The following is a 22,638-nucleotide window of genomic DNA, read 5'->3' on the forward strand; positions in this document are numbered from 1 at the left end:
GTTGCCACCATGAGGAAGACAAGATGGTTTATTTTGTAGGGAGAGGGCATTACTAAAGTGCAAGACTGCATACAATTCTCTGTGTTGTATTAGGGACAAATCTTTCCTTCAACATACATTTGCATTCAGCAGAGCACCAGTGATGGAGATAGCTTACAGATGCAGAAGCAATTGCTTTTTAAACTTGGAGAAAAACAGTTGTTTCACAATAAAAGACTTTAATTTTATTTAATTCATTATAACTGAAAGCGGATAAAAATATTTACAATATATATTCACACCAGATGATTAGGACTAAGTAGTAAACACCAAAAGACATGAATAGAAACTAAATAGTGGTGCAGTGGTTAGGGTGCAGTACTGCAGGCCACTTCAGCTGACTCTTATCTGCAGTTCAGCGGTTCTAATCTCACCGGCTCAAGGTTGACTCAGCCTTCCATCCTTCCAAGGTGGGTGAAATGAGGACCCAGACTGTGGGGGTGATATGCTGACTCTGTAAACCGCTTAGAGAGGGCTGAAAGCCCTATGAAGCGGTATATAAGTCTAACTGTTATTGCTATTGCTATTAAGATTTCTTCTGCAGTTCCTTTTTTTTAACTAGCAATGGTTTAATTTTTCAAGAGCATTGCTGAATGCATTAACAGCAGTAGTAAATGCAAGTGAAATAACTTTAGTGAAAAGTTCTTGATACTTTCTGGTTGTTTTCTTGCAGATTTTTCATTACCCACACTAGGTAATCAGTTCTTGTACAGCATGGAGTTTACTCTAATTTTACTTTCTAGTGCAGAATGTCAAATTCACATCATCACATTGTTGTCACATGACATATCACAACTTTTTTCCCCTTTGCTAAAATGGGAGTGGGCATGGCCAGTGTGTAATACATAGGTCTGCACTGCAGGCTGTGAGTCTGACACCTCTGTTCTAGGGGCTTGCCCTGCCAGTGTTGGTGAGAGTGGGCTAGTGGTTTTTTTGTTGGACTGTTTACTGTTAGTTTGTTTGGCAATTCCTTGATTGGGGTTTTGAAATATTGATTGTTGATCTGATGTTAATCTTGATGTTAATCTCTACTCATCTGGGTATTGATTATTAGTGAAATCTTCTGGTTCCCTTTTTGACTTGTTGCTGTATATAGATATTATGTCTATTTGCCTGTTGATGACTAATTTGTCAGGGTGCCAAGCTTCCAGGCTTCTCTAGTATTTTTTGACTTTGCTTAGTTTAGCATGGTCAGAGTTTCACAGTTGAAACTCTGGTCAAGTCTATTGATGCGTTGTGAAATTAAGGAGTCTTCTGAGTGGTGGTCAAAAGGTATTCATGGATGTGCATTGCCTGTTTGTGATGGTTGTGCTATATTGGGTTGAGTGGTTTAAATGAAGTTACACGGATATCCATTTTGTTGGAAGATGTTGTATAGACGATCTGTTTCCTTTTTCTAATGGTCAGAGGCTTTAATGATGGGAAAGGTAGAAAAAAAGAGAGACCGCCTGCTGCCAATTACCTTCACTAGACCGATTAGATCCCACAGATTAGGCCTCCTCCGAATTCCATCCGCCGGTCAGTGTCGACTGGTGACTACCCGGAGGAGAGCCTTCTCTGTGGCTGCTCCGACCCTCTGGAACGAACTCCCCGTGGAGATTTGAACCCTCACCACTCTCCAGGCCTTCCGCAAAGCCCTCAAAACCTGGCTGTTCCGACAGGCCTGGGGCTAAAGAGCTGTTGCCCCCGTCTCGAATGGTATGACTGTTGTGAGTTTTAAATTATATACTGTTATTGTTATGCTGCTGTTTTTTTTTAAATCTTTTGTCTGTATCCCCCTTCCCTGGTTTGAGTTGTGAGCCGCCCTGAGTCCCCTTCGGGGGAAAAGGGCAGCATATAAATTTAATAAACTAAACTAAACTAAACTAAACTAAACTAAAAGAGGGCAACCAGTTGTAACATGGATGGACTCAGTTACAATGACTAGAAATGCATCACTGGAAGATCTGAAAAACCAGATTAGGGATAGATCAGCATGGAGAAAATGTATGTGGTCATTAGGAATCAACACTTACTTAGAGTGTTAATATCAGCATCTATCAATAAATTCCAGGGACGTGCAGTCAGGGGAGGCAGGGGAGGCAGAGCCTCACCACTGTCATCATGAAAAGAAAAAAAATGTAAAAGGAAAAAGGCTGAGCTAATTGCTGCCAGAATCACCATGGATGACACTGCTTAGTGCTTAACTGTTTAAAAAAGGCTCTAAAAAGTGCCCTCTACAGGAGGCGGCAGGAGAACGAGGTGCCTCATCTAGTCTGACTTTATCATCACTCGAGCAGAGCTAAGCAAGGGTTAAAAGCCGAAAAATTCCTGACGTAGATGAGGCATATTGTTCTCCTGCCTCCTGTAGAAGGTGTTTTTTTAGAGGCTTTTTTAAACAGTTAAGCAGAGTCATCCACACGGTGACTCTGGCAGCAACTAGCTCAGCCTACCTCAGCTCTTGCCTTTTTCCTTTCACATTTTTTTTTCTTTTCATGGTGGCAGGCAAGAGCAGAGTTGAAATCCTCTGTGAAACAGCTGGAAAAGGTACATGTACGCGCGGGTCGGAGGGAGGGGGAAGAATTCAAACTTCATCTTCCTGGTACAACTTTGTGTGTGTGTGTGTTTGTGTGTGTGTGTGTGTGTTTGAGAGAGGGGGGAGGGAGCATATTGAGACATTTCTTTAGTTTATGCACTATGTAACACTCTAATACTATGCCTTTGAGTCTTCTGAAATTTTAATTATCCAATCATAAGCAAAAACAATGTTTTCAGTAGAATGAATTTCCACTTCTATTTACACCTGCCAGCCAAAATGCTGCTAGTGGTATTGCTAACATGGGCTGAGGAGGAAAACCTAAATTTTCTGAATCCTGGTGCAACTGTGTGTGTGTGTGTGTGTTTGAGAGAGGGGGGAGAGAGGGAGGAAGGAGAGGAAGGGAGAAGAAAAAGAAAAAGAAGGAAGGAAACTTATTTAGCAAATAAGTTTAGAAAAACAAATGCTGTCGCTTTAAATCGGAACTGAGCATGCCTGACTGTGGAATTCTGGGAGTTAAAGTCCACAAGTCTAAAAAAATGCTGCCTCACCAGCCATAAACGTCACCGCACATCATTGATAAATTCCATGAAGAAATAAATCCTTAAGTTTTCCAGTGAGAGAAAGAAAACACTGTTTTAGTAATGATCTCACAAGCACAAAGATTATATCTATCAGTATGGAATATTCTTGCTGAGTACTGTGGAATATTGAAAAATTACATTGCGGATGGCTTAAATATTGTTTCTGAATTGTGATGTGTGGGTGCTGGTTCAATTTACATTGCTGTTATAGCTTAAAAAACAAAATCAAGAAGGAGTGGATTTAAGGATACCCAAACTAGTTCAGTTTATACCTTTGCTCACCTCAAAAAATGCTAAGCTTAAAATATTAAAGAAATATGTTACATTTAAGAAGGAACATAAGAAGAGAAAATATCCGCCTCACATCCAACTGCATTAAAAAATACCTCCTGCCCAAAAAAGTAATGAGCTTGTACTTAGGAAAGAGCATTGTGCAACTTAATGCAAGTAATGAACCTTTCATGTGAAATGATATAATGTCACAACTCATTTGCATCCCACTTAAAGTGTAATCAGGTTTGCCTGACAGCATGGCTTATGGCTGAAAGAGCAGACCTGGCTGCTAAATTAATCCAGAGACCTTCTAGTTAATAGCATTTTGCAAAGCAAATTTTAAACACTTTAAACTTCTTAAATTCTCACTTTACATGACAAATTAAAACAGGAAGCTGGCTAAGGCTAAGAAAAGATGGACCTAATTAAACCTCAAAACTCATTTTACAGGGAATTGTAAACTATACATAGGAGATAAATCTGTTCAGCTTATGTTAATGCAGGCTACCTAATTTCACAAAAGCAAGACAACATATAAACTGAAATTCAGTTATACTTTTCAATAAAAATCCATACATCTGGAAAAATATAGGAAAATTGTGATATTAGTGAAAAAAAATGTACAAAAATGAATTGCATTATGAAAATTGCTTGCAGAATTATATATTAACTGAATATGCATAAGAAAATGTATACAATATAAAATATTTGTGCAAAATATAGTGGCCATATAAATTCTACTTTTTTAAAAAAAATATCAAATTGATTATTAAATTAATTGAGTTGAAATCAAAATGGGAAATTTGAAAAGCTGAAACCAAATTTAAACCACATTTTATTTATCTGTGGGTTACATGAATTAACCCAGTTTCCTTCTCTCTACCTATCTATCTATCTATCTATCATCTATCATCTATCATCTATCATCTATCATCTATCTATCCATCCATCCATCCATCCATCCATCCATCCATCCATCCATCCATCCATCCATCCATCCATTTCCTTTTTACTTTATGGTGCAGAGTATCTTAGCATCACTGGTGCTCACCAAAGAATGAACTAGACTTGTGGCTCTCAAATTGTGCTGCATGGACCACTGAGGCTCATCACAGGGAGTCCACAAAGGCTTTAAGGAATTTTATGATTTAAAACTTGAGTAGTCTTGGGGGTCCATGGCCATGGTCCATCGTCCATGGTCACAAAAATTATTTAAAGAGGGTCCATAGTGAAAAAAAGTTTGAGAACCACTGAAGTAGAGTGAGCATGGTTGAGAGTCCTATTAATGCCTATCTTGTGGTGGTAAGGGCAGCAAAGAGTTACCTTTTTGCATCCATAGAATGCCACTCCATCGTTCTGTTTCAGGTGACACAGACCCTCCCGAATAAGGAAGGCTGAGAGAATCTCTTACAGGGACATGAGGAAGAATTAGCATAGCATCTGTTGGATAGTCACTTGGATTTGTTGAACTTATTGGACCTGTTTTCAGGACCGTGAGCTCAGATATCTACCCTTTAGATCCATGCCCCTCCTTGACTGTTAAAGGAGCCCAGAACATTTATGTGAATGGTTTTGGTGCTGGTCATTTTTTTCTGAGGGAGGGGGTTGTGGTTCACCCCTCTTCAAGAAGCCATCACTGCACTGCACTATATACTGGATAATTTCTATGTAATGTTTTACCTTCCTTTTAGGAAGAATATGTTGAAGGTGGTTGTGCAGCAGGGTCAGAGGATCTTGGAGGAAGTGGATTATTGGACTCTTTTTCAATCAGGATTCAGACCTGATGTAGCCATTCTTGCCCCCTTGGTGGCTTTTGATACCATCCACCATTATATTCATTTGGACCAGCTCAGAAGACTAGGGGTATTGAAGATTGACACAGGTTGTTGTGTTGGTTCAACCCCTTTCTTGAGAACCAATTCATTAGGAAATAGAAACCCTACTCTTGGCCCTATTATCTATATTTTATAACATCTACATGAGCCTGTTGATTGAACTCATAGGGTACCATGAAGTATATATATCCCTTGGTGATTTAAGTGATGCCTTAATATCTTATCCTTATTTCTGAAGTCTATGAGAGCCTGTATGGGGAACAATACCCTGGCTATACCCTGGCAAGACTGAATGGCTTTGGGCCAAGGGGCCCTTTGGTTGAAGGACTTGGCTATTTGGGTGCTGGATAGGATTGCATTAACTTAGATAAACACAGTGTTAATCTGGGGATCCTCCTAGATTTATGAATCCTGCTCAAAGAGCAGGTGGCAGTCATGGCTAGGAGAGTCTCATTTTGATTTATCTCATGTAGGTAAAAACATCAAGTGCACTCTACCAGCTTATTAAAGGTGGATAGAATCTACAAGAAGCAAGTGATCTCATATCACATCTATCAAAAGTCACAAATGTATCAATAGTCAAACCCTAAGCTATTTAGGATTATTTGTAAACAGTTTCAGCCTGAAGCAATGTAGTCCTCACAGTAATGTGTGGCATGGATTTATTGAGACACGTCATTACAATAAGTATAAGGGGGATTGCACTCTCCACCAGCTGTTCTTTTTGAGTAATCTTCAAGAGCAGTTCCATATGGACTGAGTTAAAGAAGTTTAGTTGAATAATATAGTATTAGGGTGATGAGATCAGAAGCAAATGCCTGCTCTAGAAATGTTCCTAACTGGAGCAACCCTGTAATATAAGAAGTCCTGTGATGCATGAAATATTAGATTATCATGTTTCATGTCTGAATGTTTCTTATTACCTTTCACGTAAGTCTCAGAACGCTGTTACTTTTATGAATGTCTTTACAAAATGAAATAAACTCTTTTCTGTCAGTCTAAACAATTTCTGTCAATATAACTACTGAAGGCTTAACAAAAGAGATACAACATAAATATATAATGTGAATTTCCTTGCTTGAGTCTTGATTATCTCATATTATTTTTTGTTTAATATGCAATCAATCTGGGACTGAATATTCTGAATTCAGTTTTCCCAAGTCAGGCCCAAGGCATAGTTTAGAGAACACTTATTATGGATTTCTTGACCACACTGATGGTATGAAAATGATGATGACATCATTCTCCCATCTAGTGGCAAAAAGAAATAAAAATATAACATTCTGTACAATAGTAACGAAGAAGCAATGTGTCTATTTTCTATATATGATGTGACAGAATATAGTTACAAAAAAAGGATGTAATTCCATTTTGTATTTTCTCAAAATAGCAAATTCACATTAACTGTTTTCCCTTTTAAATATCCAATCGTATTCATAATGTAATATTTAAAACACATACCATATTCTATTACTATTATTTAGAATATCCTCATCTCACATAGCAATGTACAGTAGTTGCTGAACAATCACCAGCAGCTACTGAAAGAAGAAAGTAGAAGAAAAAGGAAAGCAAAATTTAGTCACTTGAATCCTTTCTAGATTAATGCTATGACCCTTTCTGCTCATATAAAGATTTTTAGTTCAGTATGAATATATTGGGATAAATCTAAAAAATTAAACAGGGAATCGTTTACTAATATCAAAGTAAAAAAACAAAAACAAATTATAGCTTAATTTAGAGCCCAGAAAGATTAATGCCAATCATATTTTTAAAAGTTAATTCAGTTTAGTATGGTTGTACTGTATAGGCAAAACCTGATTTGCAAATAACTGCTGACCCAGAATCATCTAGCATGACTTGAAACAGTTTGTAAGCCTTATTTAGGTTAAATGGCTAAATTCATGTTAAAATGAAATGTGGTTTGCTTGTCTTCTATGTCAGGGATGTCAAACTCGCAGCCCGCAGGCTGAATGCATCATGCACTGTCCACGCCCAACCCCATTTTAGTGAAGGGGGGGAAATTGCGATACATGATGTGATGATGTGACATTGCAAGTTTGACATCCCTGTTCTACTGTATATGAACATATCCTATTATTTATAAGCTAGTATTTATACAGCATATACATAGGCAGGATATGAACTGGTTGGTGAAAGCCTCCGGGAAAGTACCAGGAAACTGGTTTTGAATGGTAATGCTTCTTTAAAGAAATACTTCCATCTCCCTTGAAAGGATGGGTGACACATTCTCTCCTCAAAAGCCATCGTTTTTAACAACCAGCTGGCCTCAAACCTGACTTTTCCAAAAAGAGGAGAGGGGTGGGGTTAAGAGAATAGTGGGGTTGCAGTTGCAAAAAGTTCTAAGGAAAATGGAAAATCTGTTAGGGTTCGGGCCCAACTGAATCAACATTAGTCACTCTTGCCCTATAGTGGTAGTGTAAAATGGAACTTACTAGTTCTGCTTGATCTTTTACTGGCCTTCAATATCAATGATCATGGCATCCTTACGGATTAAGTGCAAATATGAGGAGGGGAGAGCGGCTATGTTACCTGGTTCTCCTCCTCAAGTACAATTTAAGTTGCTGGCAAATCAAATGAGAAGCTAGGTTTGCCATTGTGTAGCATTTTTTTAAAATATATACTTAAAGCCACTAGAGTCATGGATGGAGTTATGTATAATTAATATGTCCTTGATAGCAAGCTGTGTATTTTAACATCTGGCTGAACACAAGGTGTGAAGGTGTTCTCCTGGTATCAGGACCCTATGAGGGTGGTGATGAACTATTTTAGAGTCAATCTCAACAAGATAGAATACCTTTGTATGTAAAGCCTTCCAATTCCAAATATTCCAGCTTTGGCTAATGATGGGGCGGGCTTTCCTCAAGCAGAGCTTCTTAATAATCTGGGTTTCATTTGAATAATGGGTAGCAGCTGGGCCTTTTGCATAAATCTACCTTGCCTGTCACTTTTCTGCTAAAGCTGTTATTGGTGCCATGTAGTTTGCAGAATGACTAGATAACATTTGAACCATAGAAAAAAATACCCCCAAATCTTCATCCTGCTTATTTAATGGCAACTATATACATAATTTAAAAGCCTGATTTTTAATACCTGCCACCTTACCATCAAAATAAAAATTATAAATAATGGTTATTCTGGAGATAGAAAGACTAGCATTTTCACAAACTCAAAATGTAGCGTTACAACAGCTCAAATTTGCTATCTGTAAAACTCTGATGAGCTTGATGGGTCACTGAGAATATTCGTATTAAAGATGACAAAATGACTTGAATCAGTAAGTGCTTCAGCATGTGACAGGAAAGAAACTAAACATATCATTCATAATCCTATGAAAGAATGCTGATTCCAAAAGTTCTTTGGTGAATACAGATAAAATATTTTGCATTTAATACACTTTGAAACTAGAACTACATTATTTAATTGGAAAATTACTCTATTGGAAACCTAATGGCTTTATGAACCCCATCTCTGCTTCCTGCCTTGATTTGGTAGATTGGTATAGTTGCTTCCACCGACTGTTTTCCAGGGGAACCCTTCACCCAGTATCTTCCTCTGAGCCACAGTGTATAAGAGAGATAAAACTCCCACAAGCTTCATTGCTTTTCCAGGAAATTAAAATGAAAAGAAAAAATAAACAGATTTTCTAGCACCACCTTCTGGCCTTTCAGCATTAGTTCTATAAGCTAGCAAAATCCTGCTTTCTTCCCTTTCATTTTAGGATATAAACCAATCTCACAAGAGATAAATAGACTCAAGCTTTATTTTTTAAAAATAAAAGGGAATGTGAACATTTTTAACGGTAAGTACTATCATGCAAAATGAGTAGTGGAAGTGATAAAAATATAATTATTGTTCAAGCAAAAGAATATAACATCTTAATCTACCATGAAAAAATATGCAGTTCTGGATGGACGAGTATTGCTAGACTGCTCCTACTTAGGGGCAATCCTACTGTCAAGAAATCTTATCTCCCATTAAAAACTGTAATGGCTTGTGGAAAAGACCTTGGGAGACTGGGCAAAGAGACAACGGTCAGATAAGAAACAGCATAGTAGGCATGGGAGAAGGCTCAGAAAGAACCATCCCTGTATACCCACTTAGGCTGTAAAGGATAAGGAGGGTGATTCTACCTGCAAAATTACATCCATGTAGCTTTACAGTGAAGTAGAAAACCATTCAACTGATTGTGATTCCTATCTGGTTTACTCTAAGTTGACAAAAGTAAAGAGTTACTGAGCTGGTATAGAGAAATTAATCTCAAGCACAAACAGAAAACAAAATTAAGACTTTAATGTAGTTTTCTGCGTAGACATTTGTTAGGAGGTGTTTCCTGAAGCTTTCCTTATTTTTCCCCAGCTTTTTCTACTATGGTTCGTTTAACTTGAATTAAAATAATTTTCCTTTACTTTTCCTAATCTTAACCATTCCTGCATTTTGAAACAACAAAAGAAGGAGAAAGCAGCTTGTGGACATGCCTACTGTATACAAACCAGAGCAAGATGTATGTATATGTTTGAAATGCATAGAAATGGACTAAAATACATGTCTAGCTATCTGACAGTGAATGAAGTTATTGGGAGCTGAAATCCCACAACACTTGCAGGTCTTAGGCTCCATTATGTTAATCAAGAAAACCAATAGCAATTTTAGTAGTCCAACCTCCTTGTTTTAAGTTGATAATTCACACTGCATTGAGTCATAATTTAACTAAGACTTGAACCATGGTTTAACATTAAGCCAAAATTAAATATATCCCATTCTGAATAAGACGCAATGCATTATTTGAGGGAAGACCTGTCTCTAGTTGCTTCTGCCCACCTAATGAGATTGGATAGACTAGGTCCCATCAACCTAGAAGTGCCTATTGGCTAAATCCAGGAAGTGTGACTTCTTTGGAAAGATATTCCATAATGAGATCCAGATGGTTCTCACCCTGATGACATTAAAGAAACTATTAAAGACCTAGTTATTTTCCCTGGCTCACAGGCTGAAGGTTAAGCGCCTACCGGATGAGTTTGTTTTGGTTCATGTTTGCCTGTAGGCTGTTCATGTTCTCTTTTATGTCTTTTGTCATCTTCTTTTTTTTTTTTTGAATGTTATAATTGTAAGATGTCCAGGGTTATTGGGAGCTAAGTGGCCTATAAATTCTAGAAAGAAAGATAAATAAACTTGGCCATTCATATAAACGTTAAAGGCAGGCATTGTGACTAAGTCTACTAAATTCAATTGGCATCTATTTCCACTCCATAAATAAAAATTCTATTAAGAGATTATAAACTGTTATGATTTTATTTAAATAATAAAATGCAGAGATCAAAGGAAGCAAAACTTTTACACGATTCCAGTACTATTATATTACAAAGTTATAGAGACACACAGTTCATATTATATAACCACATCTACAATTTTTCCAATGCCAAGACGCTTTCATTTAATCCCCTATACTTTCTAGTACTGTATCCAACTTAATCTGCATTAGAACTGGAGGTTAATGCCTGTTTCATTTTTAAGTAGTAATTAAAGTGATTCAGCTCTATCGTCTATAGTGGCTTAATTTGTCATCTTTATAAAATCTTAAAAGAAGTCAAATAGCTGTATTAAGTGTCCTTGCATACATATGCACACATACACACATATATTTCGATGTAGCAAAAGTATGCATAACAAAACAAGATAGTAAGGAAAAGAGAAAATTTCAGGAAATGAAATAAGATAATACACAATTATCCACCTGCATTTCTATCAAGTAATTATCATATTAATATTTTATCATCCACTTTGTCCCTTTTTAATTCTGAAATCATTGATTTTTTTTTCTTTCAGCAGAATGTTCACATAAGGTTTCCAATCTTTCCAAAAAGATTATTCTCTGTTTCTCTCTCTGAGTAAACTGGTCAGCTTCATCATTTCTGTACATTCCGTTAATTTTATAAGTCAATTTTCCTCTGAATGTTTTTCATTGAATTTCCTTTTCCCCCCAATAATCCTGCAACAGTTATAGTTTCCAAATTCTTTTCTAACAATGCTAATTTGATAAATGTCCATTTTTTTCCAAAAGAAAGCCCAGCTGCATGCCTAAAAAGAAAGATCCCTGGCCACAAAATTTTGCTCAGACAAATATTTATAGTATTCTTGTATTTTTCATCTCACACAGGATTCCCACAAGTCTGATTCTATCTGTTTCCAATTTTTTCCCATTAATTGTTTGAAACTGAAAATTTTAAAATATTCCAGACGATGGCTGCAAGAGAAAAGCAAGCAAAGAGTTAACAGTGATGTTCATTCTTTCTCCTCCTATTGAATTGCTACAAATAATAATAATTAAAATTAAAAAAAAAAATTAAAATTCCGTACTACATTAGAATGCTAGCATAACTCATTTACTCAAGAAACAAAGTTTACATCTTTGTCAGCCGTTTCTATATAAATATTATCAAACTGCTTTAAATATCACATTTTATATCATTACATTATAGCAACATTAAGATGTGTGGATTCCAACTCCCAGAATTCTCCAATCAGGGAGGCTGACTCGCAAATTCTGAATTTTGAAATCCACATATTATAACATTGCTAAGGTTGAAAAACACTGTTTTATATCTTTCTATTTTATATATCTATATCTATTAGATATCCATATCTATTATTTTTATTAGCTCAGTAGCTAAGACGCTGAGTTTGCCAATCAGAAAGGTCGGCAGTTCGGCGGTTCGAATCCCTAGCACTGTGTAACGGTGTAAACTCCCGTTTCTTGTCCCAGCTTCTGCCAACCTAGCAGTTTGAAAGCATGTAAAAATGCAAGTAGAAAAAATAGGAACAGCCTTCAGCATTTAGTCATGTTGGCCATATGACACAGAGACGTCTTCCGACAGAGCTGGCTCTTTGGCTTTGAAACAGAGATGAGCGCCATCCCCTAGAGTCGGAAACGACTACCACAAATGTCCGAGGGAAACCTTTACCTTTACCTTATTTTTACTAGGAAACATACAGTATTCTCTGTAAATATGTAAAATTTTCAGATAGACCACTGCCAAATTAAGGTAAACCAATCAGTTAAATACATGCGTAGAGGATGGAATAGCAAGCAGTACCAGCAGTTCATTCCAAAGATAGTCTCTATGCAAAATAATGCCTCCTTCAGAACATATCTGAATGCTTATTGTTTAGAGGTTTCCGAGCTGTGAAAAAATTGTGAGCCAAATGTTTTCTAAACCTACAAATTAATTTATTTTCATAAAAAACTGAAGCTATTGATACTAATTAGGGATTTGAAGATGGAATTAAAATTAGATAACCACCAATAGGCATTCAGGACATATCAATGTGCATGGAATACAGCATATTACTGAATTCCAGGTCCCAGAAAGGATGCAAAATAATGAAGATGAAGGATATAAAAGACAAGAAATATGTGAATATTTTTATTGTATTACATAAAGCTTCAAAAATATATTTGAAATATGCTAGACAATATTTATACTGTAAATTATATGAAATAGGAGAATTGACTAAGTAGATTTTGCTATTGGTAGTTTAAGGGACAGATGCTTTATTATTATGTTCAATAATACATGGGCTATTGGTAGCTTCTAAACAAATAGAAACAATTCCAAAGTTAATCTAGATTTCTTGGTGAATTTATTCTGAAACCTGTAGTGGTTTGAGGGCTACAGTTTGATAGACAGCCTGAAGCTTAAACCCTGTCTCAGAGAAATCAATGGAAGATTTTGGACCCTATCTGCTTTTTGAACCCAACTCTTCTCACGGTTTGTGGAGAAAATAGAAGGTGTGCTATGCATGCCATCTGAGATATTGCATGAAAAGTGGAATATAAATATAATAAAAGTTATAAAACTTTATTCTTAGTATATAGGGCAGAAAAATTCTCTTTCCTATATTAGCCTTTCAATAATCCATAATATAAAAAATGGCATCACAGAAATACTTACAAATCAGGTTCCTGGTTATTGTGAACTTCATTTTGAGGAATAGGATAGAGAGCTTCATATGTTCTGTTCACATCTGATCCATGAATTGCAAATGCATTAAATCTGTCAGTGTTGGGAGGGAAAAAATTCCAAGGCAAATGAGCACGGCCACTCCATTTGGTAGTTGCTCTTGAAACTTCAAATTTTAAAGGAAGTTCTTTCTGTGTTAAAGTAAAAAAAAAAATCAAAACAACAGTTTTACTATCTTCTCAGAGTTATTCACATATTTAGGGGGAAATTAACTCAAATGGTTCACTTACTCTGCAGATATTCCGTCTGCCACAAAGGAACAATACAAGATGTTGGCCATGCCTATAAAAATATAACATAAAGATAACAGAAAAATATTTGCTTTGTATCTCCAGCCAGAATCTACTTATTGTTACATGAAGACAATTCTATCAACATGCAAAATAGCAGCCATCAGCTAATAAATGAATATAAAAACATTAAAGACGCGGGACGACTTTTAATAAATTTTCCTGCAATGTACCATCATTAAGTATACATATCTTGAGATAGAGATACACACATACACAGTTGCATATTAGCCATTTCTGAACACATTTGGTTCAGAAGCTAAACTGAGTTAGGACCTATTAATACAGGTAGTCCTTGATTTACGAGCCCAAAAGTAGATTTTGTCCCATTTTATGACCTTTCTTACTATAGTTAAGTGAGTTATTGCAGTTGATAAGTTAGTAATCCGGTTGTTAAGTGAATCTGGCTTCCCCTTTGCTTGTCACAAAGTCACAAAAGTGATCACATGACCTTGGGGACACTGCAATGGTCATAAATACGAACCATTTGCCAAGCACCTGAATTTTGATCACATGATCATGGGATGCTGCCAGGGTCGTAACTGTGAACAATGGTCATAAGTTAGGTTTTTCAGTGGCGTTGTAACTTTGAATGGTCACTAAACAAACTGTTGTAAGTCAAGGACTACTTGTATCTGGATAGAAGACGGGGTGTCAAACTGACGACCCATGGGCCTGATGCATCACACGCAGGCCACACCCACCCCACCCCAGAATTAGTATATTTTTATTTTTTGTTTCAATTACAGGAAGCCCAGACTATCAAAGACACTTGTCCTCTTAAATGCATTCTAATCACCATATAATGCTGCATTGCATTATTATCTTCAGTCTTTTAATAGGCTATTTTTCATTGCCTAATAACATTACTCTTCCTTATTCAAGCTCTAAAAAGTAGCAGTTACTTTATAAAATATGGATAGGAATGGTATTTCAAGTTGGTCATTGTAAAAGTAGATTGTGGGTTCATTTATTTTTATGCTCTCTATCTGCTATGAAACACCAACACAAAGTATTTTCCATGACTGTTCAAAAAGTACAACAATTCCAAACAGGTACAAAGTACTATGAGTGATACCTGTAAAACCTAGACAGCAATTCCTAGTACTAGTTACTCTTCAGATGCATAAATCTAATGTCAGACCTTCCCCAATGTCTCAATGTTTCTTAGGAAAGAAAGACCCTAGACTCCATTTGCTAAAAAAAAAAGGATTCTTTAACTAAAAATGTTGGCTGCAGTAAAATCAGGCTAGCTCTGAATTTGCCCACGTTGAAAAGATACAGAAAGGTTCTCCCGCAGCCCATCCCTCCCGCTATGACCAGTCTGTATCCAGGAAATCAGAGGTCACCAAAATATTTTTAAAATGTTTTAAAATTAAACATTTAAAAATGTTTTTAAAATGCTGAGATGTTTGGGGGTAAACCACATTATTTTCTCAGGGTGCCTGGCCTTGGGATGCTGGCACAAGCCATTGCTCTCGTCTTTATTACCTATCATTTCCTCCTCTCTATTTTCCATCATGTTCATACATGGCTTTCAATTGACCCCTTAGAATGTTTCCAATTCTGGGTCCTCCCTTTTGGACTGCAAAGGGCCCCTGCTGTGTTCATGCAGCTAATAAACGAAATCCTGCATGAACACCTATACAAAGGAGTGTTAGTTTACCAGAGTGACATTTTGATTTACACTGAGACTATGGCAGAACACATAAAACTAGTCAGAAGCGTGCTTAAGAAGCTTTGAGCAGCCAAATTATATGCCAAGCTGTGCAGATGCAAATTCTACCAGAGTAAAACTGGCTATCTGGGTTACCCGTTTCCCACGAGGGTATAGAGATGGACCCTAAAATGTGCAGGTAATGCTAGAGTGGACTCCTCCCACACCAGGAAGCATCTATAAAGCTTCCTGGCATTTGCGAACTTTTACCACCAATTCATTCCCTCATTTGCCCAGATAGCCCTCCCTATCACCAATCTACTAATGATGAAATGGTAGGGAAAAACCCAAGTCCAGCCAGCCACTTAAATGGACTATGAACATTAAAACATAATTAAAATAAAATTTCAAGAAGATGTAGGCCAGTTTGTTATAGTGATTAAAGTACCAGGCTCAAAATCAGGAGATGGGCTAGAAGCTAGCAGATGATGAGTTCTAATCCGCCTTCGGCATGAAGCCATTTGGGTGACCTTGAGCTAGTCATTCTCTCAGTTCTCAGGAAGGACGCAAGGACAAACTACTTCCAAAATCTTCCTAAGAAAACAGCAGTAACTTATCCAGGCAGTTGCCAGGAGTCAAGATGATTGAAGGTGGCCACGGACCACCAAGACTTAACTCAAGATCTGAACGTTAAATCATAACATTTCTTCAAACTTTCATGGACCCCCTGTGATGACATCATGGCCTTCCAGAGGTCCACGGATCACAAATTGAGAACCACTGCTATAGAACATTCTAAAAATTATTTGAAATTATCTACTTACGGGCAGAGCTCTACTTCTAGATACTGCTGGGTTTGGTAATTCAAGAAGAAGGCTTCTACAACTAAAACCATATAACAATTGTTTATTTTACCTTGTATATTTCATATAGCCACAAAGAACATTAAATACAACATCCATAACTGCAGTCTTATTTTACCTACCCTAATGATGCAAAGGTGAGAGCTAGTCTAGTGTAGTAGTTAAATACTGGGAGAGTCAGATTTCTACTCCTGCCTTAGGCATGAACCCAAATAGGTAAACTTGTGCCAGTGACCCTCTCACAGTCTTAAGAGAGAAGGCAATAGCTAACACTTTCAAAATTTTGCAGAGATTAGTCTAGGAATTCTCCAAAAGTCAACACACAAACATACAAAAAAAAAGGTGGAAAAGATTACAAAACCTTTTTCAGAAGCCTACTAGCATTATTCTGAATCTAAGCTAACTGTATAAGTCTCTACAAGAGGCATTGTAAATGCTTTATTACAGCCATCATTGTTTTAAAACTATAACTAATTTTGACAAAACTATGACAGAAGTTCAGACTTAATGGACTAAATACATGTATAAAAATAACTACTTGCAAATCATAACATTGCATTTTAATGAAATTAAGAACAGGTCTATCCAAATGGCTTCCACAAGATATTTCTATGCAACTTCTTTATGCAAATTCCCACTTGGCACTCATATGCTGTTAACTTTTAAATTACTATTTGAATAACTACTTGAAGTTACTGAGATATAAATGTCTGAACACACTCCAATTTAGAGCTCATAGAATGCACTACCAACTGAGTTTTGTCTTCAACTGATAAGCATTTTTTTTAAAAAAATGTACATGTACATGCTGAACTGATTGCATATTCCTATAATATATTATTCTTTTGTAAAACAATGGTTTAAAGTGAAAAATCCTATGTTCAGAATAAAACAATTCAATTTCAGTGGCATTAAGAGAAACATCAAATGGAAAAATCAAACAGCCAATTAAACACATCAGTTTCATTTCACAGTAATATTTTTATCCAGGCAAAACATTTCAAATGCTAATTAATTTGAAAAGTCATAATGAAGTAAGGGGAGCGATAATGAAGACAGATAATAGGCTAATTTATGAAACTTACTTCAGGAGGGTAGTGGTTATCTTGGTAAGATCAGAAAAGCCTGTGTAAGTAGTAATATATGACTTAAAACAAGAGAAAATTAACTTGCATTAAACTTCTAACAGCCTGATATTTTCAGATTTGCATATGAATATGCAAATATTTAAGATACTAAATTTATCAAAATCATATTTAAAAACTTTTGACATCAGTATGGAAATTAGTAAACTAAAGAAACCATCAATATGCTGAACAGTTGGAGGTCTCATTAATAACATAAAGCTTATTTTGATCAAATATTTCTGCTAAATCATTTATTTAGTATGAAAGAGGGGAAGCTTCAAATAACAGAGAGTGGTTTGCTTAAAAACAGACAAGTGTAGAAGTGATATGCAAACAGCAGAATTTCATCATATGAAAAAGCTAACCCTAACCTTGACAAGTGTTTATGAAAAGTATGAAAATTGATTCACCAAAAATATTAAGTCTTCTTGCTAGAACTACTTAGCCACTTTGTATTTGATTATGGTACCTCAATATTTATGTTCAGAAAGAAGTGTAAGACTTTAATTGCTGTCATAGTTTATGGTTAGACATTATAGTTTACAATGTTCATAGAAAAAAGGAATAGGACCACCAGTAGAATTTATATATTTAAAATAAATGCATATTGTGTCTCCCAAGTTAAATTCAGGGTTTGGTCTTTCTGAAAAATGTAAATTCTTATATAGTTAATCCAGTAACAAAGAAATGCTGAAAACAAAATAGCTTATAAGCACCGAAATAAGAACACTTGGCCAATCAGCCTTTTGCTACAGTACGGTATATACCTATAAACAAAAGGGGGGGGGGAGAACCTCTAGGCAAGAATTGCTATCAGAATATTCAAGATTTTAAGTGCTAATCCAATAACGTTTACTTACCCTCATAGTCCCATAATCCATTGAATGGTTTTCCTGGTTCAACAGGAGGAGCTGGAGGATCATTGAAAAATGGAGCATTCAATTCCATCAGTATTCCAGCCTTTTCTGGACTCAGACTGATTATTATTGGATCATGGGACACCGGAAAGCTGTTCCATGTATGTTCAATTTTAAACTCCATCTAAGTATTTTATATCAAGAAAAATTGTTACATATTTAACATAAAAATATATTGAAATGTCTTTTAATTGAACATATTACATTATTAGCTATTATAGAATCATTAAGTATATATCTACAATTTTTAGTTTCAGGATCTATTTCATTGATATGCATTTGCTTAAAATAAATCCCATTCACTTACTTTATTCAAGATATATAGATATATAGATGTAGATGTAGATGTATATTGGAAGTGTATATATATATTCAATATATTAGTAGCAAATAAATTAAGAAATTATACTAGGTCTTATAGCTTTTAAAACATCACCATAATTTCCTCAAGTTCTTAAAGAGCAAGATTAACAACACATGTTAATGTTTTTTCAACATAGACCACCCTATCCTTGAATGGCTGGGTGGAGTGGACATTAACATTTGTACCACTGTAAGTCAATGTATTTTCCATATGCTAAATAAAACAACACATGACATATACATTTATGTCTAAACGCTGATGATGGTTTCTTATGCTTAATTATCTTGGGCTATGCCTTGAAAACATAAAACTTAAACATAACATAAATAAAACATAAAAACAGAAGAACTGTGCTGCCCATCTAAAATCAAAATAACAAATTACCTTAATGCAAGTGGAAATTAAAACTATACCTATACCTACATCATAGTATCTATATTGGCTTATTACTCATCTGTAGAGTACAGCTTAACTCCTCATCATAGGATATTCTACCATTGTTCATACACTCTAAAAATACATTGGAGCAGCAAAGCATTAGATACATGCAAGCTCATATTGATACTATGCATATAAAATGTCTTCCAGGAATGTCATGCTTTTTCTTCTAATTTTGGTACCTGTTGCAACCTGTTTTCACCACAGGGTGTCCACAGTGAACACAACATATAAATATGTAAATCTGCTTTTTCCCCACATTGTTACATTTCTATATTAATGCTGAACATCATCTGAACAAAAGTGCAAGATTGGTTTAAAATTGATAGGAAGCAAATTTGCCAAAGAAAGCAAATTTTCCTTTATTTGATCTGCTGATTTGCCAGTAATTAGGAAGACACAAATAGAATCTTTAAACTGGATTTAAAAATAGTGATAATAGAGCCTATCATGTGAACATAAAATATACTGTTGTTGTTAAGGGCATTAGTTGGAACAGGTACACAACTACAGTACATCATAGCCTGTTGCAATTTACAACTTTCAAGGTAGCATTAACCTCAACAATTGTCACATCACTTTGTTATCAAAAATTGGTGTTTTGCATGATTTAGGATGTCAGAGAAACAACTTTAGCTGTATAGTCACATCCCTGCAATAACATCACTGTAATTTTCAGTTTCATTAATTTCCACAATATCAACACTAGCTTTGCTACTAACCCCTTCCAAACCATCTGCATAGTCTTTAAGATTTGGTGGTCTAAATATCAAAAACGGTTGACTCACATCACACATCTAAGCAAAACTGAATTAGGTAAGGGGAAGCTACCAACCTACGGGCGACGCCCTCTGCAGCCAACACAATACACTCCCCCCCCCCTCCGCCTCCTCTAAATGCTTGCTTGTCCAAGTTAAACTTATTACCAGGCGTAACCCCCATTCACCATGGGTAGGTTTCCTTTAGAGCAAACGGTGCCGATGCCAAAATAGCTCTTCTGGATAGAGTCCCAGCCCAGTTCTCTTGCATCTGCTCTCCCCGTTGGAATTCAACTGAGATTACTTTCAGGTAAGGGGCTTTAATTTTTTTACCTCTCTTTAAATATGAGATTAAAATTACATTACTTTAATTCAGGGGTACCCAAGCCTGGCAACTTTAAGACTTGTGGACTTCAACACCCAGAATTCTCCAGCCAGCTAAGTCCACAAGTCTTAAAGTTGCCAAGTTTGAAGACCTCCGCTTTAATTTCTTATTCATTTGGGAGGAAAGAGAGTTAAGGCAGGGCTCTCCAGCCTTGGCAACTTTTCAGCCTGGAGGACTTCAACTCCCAGAATTCTCCAGCCAGCAAAGCTAAGGAGGATTTGAAAGGGCTAAGAAAGAATGTGAAGTAGGATATCAAACTTTCTTGTGTGCATACATATCCTACCTCTGGAGTCTTGTAGGTGATTAAAGATGTTGGCCCTCAGAAGTGAGTTTTCGGAGTCAGATTCTTCAATGACAACTGCAGTGGTGGGTTGTCAATTTTGTTACTACCGATTCGGGCGCATGCGCAGAAGCGTCCAGGCAGGGGGGGGAGGGTGGAGCCTCCCTCTACCGTTACTACCGTTTGTCCCGATCTGGGTGAACCGGCAGCAAGCCACTTCTGAAAAACTGGTAACATATTCCGTTTCTCACAATTATAATTAGGGATAGTCTCTCTATCCCTACTTACAGGAAGAATTATAAGAAAGTGAGCTCCAGAGTAGCGGCGGCAGCATAAGGAAGAAAGTGGAGTGGCGGCAGCGGCGGCGGTGGCCCAGGAAGCTGCTGTGGTCTAGAGGTAGAGCTCTTGCCTCACAATCAGGAGGTTGTGAGTTCGATTAATCTGAGGGCGGGTGGATTTCCCGGGGCTGCACATGCGCACCGCAGCGAAATAGCGTCTCCCCCGAGATCTGGACGGCCCGGAAGCGGAGCGTCCCCCATCGCAGGCTGGATGCAGGATTCGGGAACCGAAGCGGAAGGGAAGGCAAGCGGGTGGCAGTTTTCTTTCATTAAGTATTTGATCTTAATTTTTCTATCTAAAGATAAGACTGAATAAGGAATAGGCTTTTCAGATATCTCAGATGGTGTTTTTTTATGGTTGACATTGATAGCATCAGGATTACAGCTCTGAAGTTGAACAGCATTGTTGCAGGCTTTGCGGAAGCTATTCAGCTTGTTTTGAATGTCTTCCTAAGAATTTAGATTTAGAAGTAAAGTTCAAAGCAATTATAAACTGTTTGCCAGTTTTATTTATTTTATTTCATAGGTTTTGTGTTTCTCCTACTGAAACCAATCAGCTTCCTAGAAACTTTATATGAAATTCTGATAAGATTCAAAAATGTCAACAGATATCAAGGTAAAGTTACATATAAAATTTCATTAAAATGCATTTGTATTATATGATTTCGGTACTAGATATCAGGGATCAGCAACCTTTATTTTTGGCTGGAAGTTATATCTTTTTATGCATTACCGGTAATTTGATGGAGGCTGTAAAGAGAGGATTAGTATGATTAGACCGTATTGTAAATTGATGTACATTTTTTCATTGTTTTACTTGTTTTACTATTTCTAGATTCTATTTTGGTTGTACTGTTTAATCCAAGCTAAGCATCACGTAAAAGACCCTGCAAATCATTTAGTTAAATTTGCTTACCCACTATCGCAAGGTTCTTATATTTTCATTTTTGAAAAAGAGAACATTCTATAAAGCAATTTGTTTGTGTAATGTGCTTGAATACTTTATTTATTTATTTATTTATTTATTTATTTATTTATTTATTTATTTATTTATTTTTACCAAGCAGTTACATTTGGCCACTCTCACTACAGCTAATTGAACCTCGAGCATTATTAAAAATCAGATCTTTTATCATATACAGTAAAAGCACTGTTTCTTGTGATGGTGGCTGTACTAATGACATCAACAGCACCTTTCAACAGAATATTGTAAATCAGTATCACTGATTCCTGTAAGATTTGAACGATCCTGCCAAAATCTCAGGATATTTTTTTAAAATGCAAATTTAAGAAAAGTATGGTACTTTTGTTAGTTATAAACATTTATATGTCTAACATAATTGTCTTTCACTATTTTTCACTTCTGTTACTCCTGATGCACCTATAAATGTTTCTGTAAGCAGCATCCTTTTAGCGTTACAGTTTTCTGTATCTTTTGGTTTCTTTTAGTCATTAACTGGATTTTCAAGTCCAGACCTAGTAGTCCTATAATTTTATCAGCTATCACCTCTTCTTTTCTTTTATCCATCTTCAAACAAAATAGAAATGAAATTTAGTTGCTAGTTTATCAGTAATCAAACAGAGTAGCTGATATGAAATAAAATAAAAGCAAAATGAGATACTGGTTGTCACTGAAAGAAAAACAATAGAAATGCCCTTAATGGAATTGATGGCCTTTCATTCAGCTTTAACATTTAATGAAATACTAAGTAAATAATTAGTTGCATTCTTGCTTATCATAAGGTAATACAATTGGCAAATGTTTCTCTGTATTCTATTAAAGTCATTATTTTGAGTTTCTGACGATAATCAAAAAATTGAAATAATATATAAATGTAAAAACAGAATAACATATGAAAAGCTAAGTTTTACAAGAGAATACATTGGGAGTACTTTGATTTAAATATGAAGATCTATAGGGTTAAATTTTAGA

At 36.1% G+C, this 22,638-nt stretch overlaps 2 protein-coding genes across 7 annotated transcripts in view; one reads left to right on the forward strand and one right to left on the reverse strand.

Annotated features, from left to right (window-relative positions):
• Positions 1–10,540: 10,540 nt before the first annotated feature.
• On the reverse strand, positions 10,541–20,542 carry CUNH4orf33 (chromosome unknown C4orf33 homolog). 2 transcript variants are annotated; one of them, XM_014052105.2, is made up of 6 exons: positions 20,371–20,542; positions 18,086–18,266; positions 16,060–16,120; positions 13,519–13,570; positions 13,220–13,419; positions 10,541–11,511 (listed from the first exon to the last, which is right to left on the reverse strand). In XM_014052105.2, the coding sequence occupies exons 2-6, from the start codon at positions 18,264–18,266 to the stop codon at positions 11,412–11,414; spliced, it is 594 nt and encodes a 197-aa protein (XP_013907580.1). In that variant the 5' UTR covers positions 20,371–20,542; the 3' UTR covers positions 10,541–11,411. The 2 variants fall into 2 exon arrangements, with proteins under 2 accessions (XP_013907580.1, XP_087580509.1); XM_087724383.1 differs by having other exon boundaries at positions 10,541–11,575.
• The window catches only part of SCLT1 (sodium channel and clathrin linker 1), a 45,673-nt gene continuing 43,545 nt past the window's right edge, over positions 20,511–22,638 (forward strand). Inside the window, exons 1-2 of one of the 5 annotated variants that reach the window (XM_014052100.2) lie at positions 20,511–20,597; positions 21,232–21,321. In XM_014052100.2, the coding sequence (XP_013907575.2) occupies positions 21,304–21,321 (18 nt within the window). In that variant the 5' untranslated portion in view covers positions 20,511–20,597; positions 21,232–21,303. Of the gene's footprint in view, positions 20,598–20,678; positions 20,764–20,816; positions 20,979–21,231; positions 21,322–22,638 lie in introns of those variants that run through there. The other 4 variants (XM_014052097.2, XM_087724381.1, XM_014052099.2 and 1 more) reach the window with 4 other exon arrangements.

The sequence above is a fragment of the Thamnophis sirtalis genome, unplaced genomic scaffold (assembly GCF_051295495.1).
Source record: "Thamnophis sirtalis isolate CommonGarterSnake01/CBP01778 unplaced genomic scaffold, rThaSir2_p1.2 scaffold_10, whole genome shotgun sequence".
Lineage (NCBI taxonomy): Eukaryota > Metazoa > Chordata > Lepidosauria > Squamata > Natricidae > Thamnophis > Thamnophis sirtalis.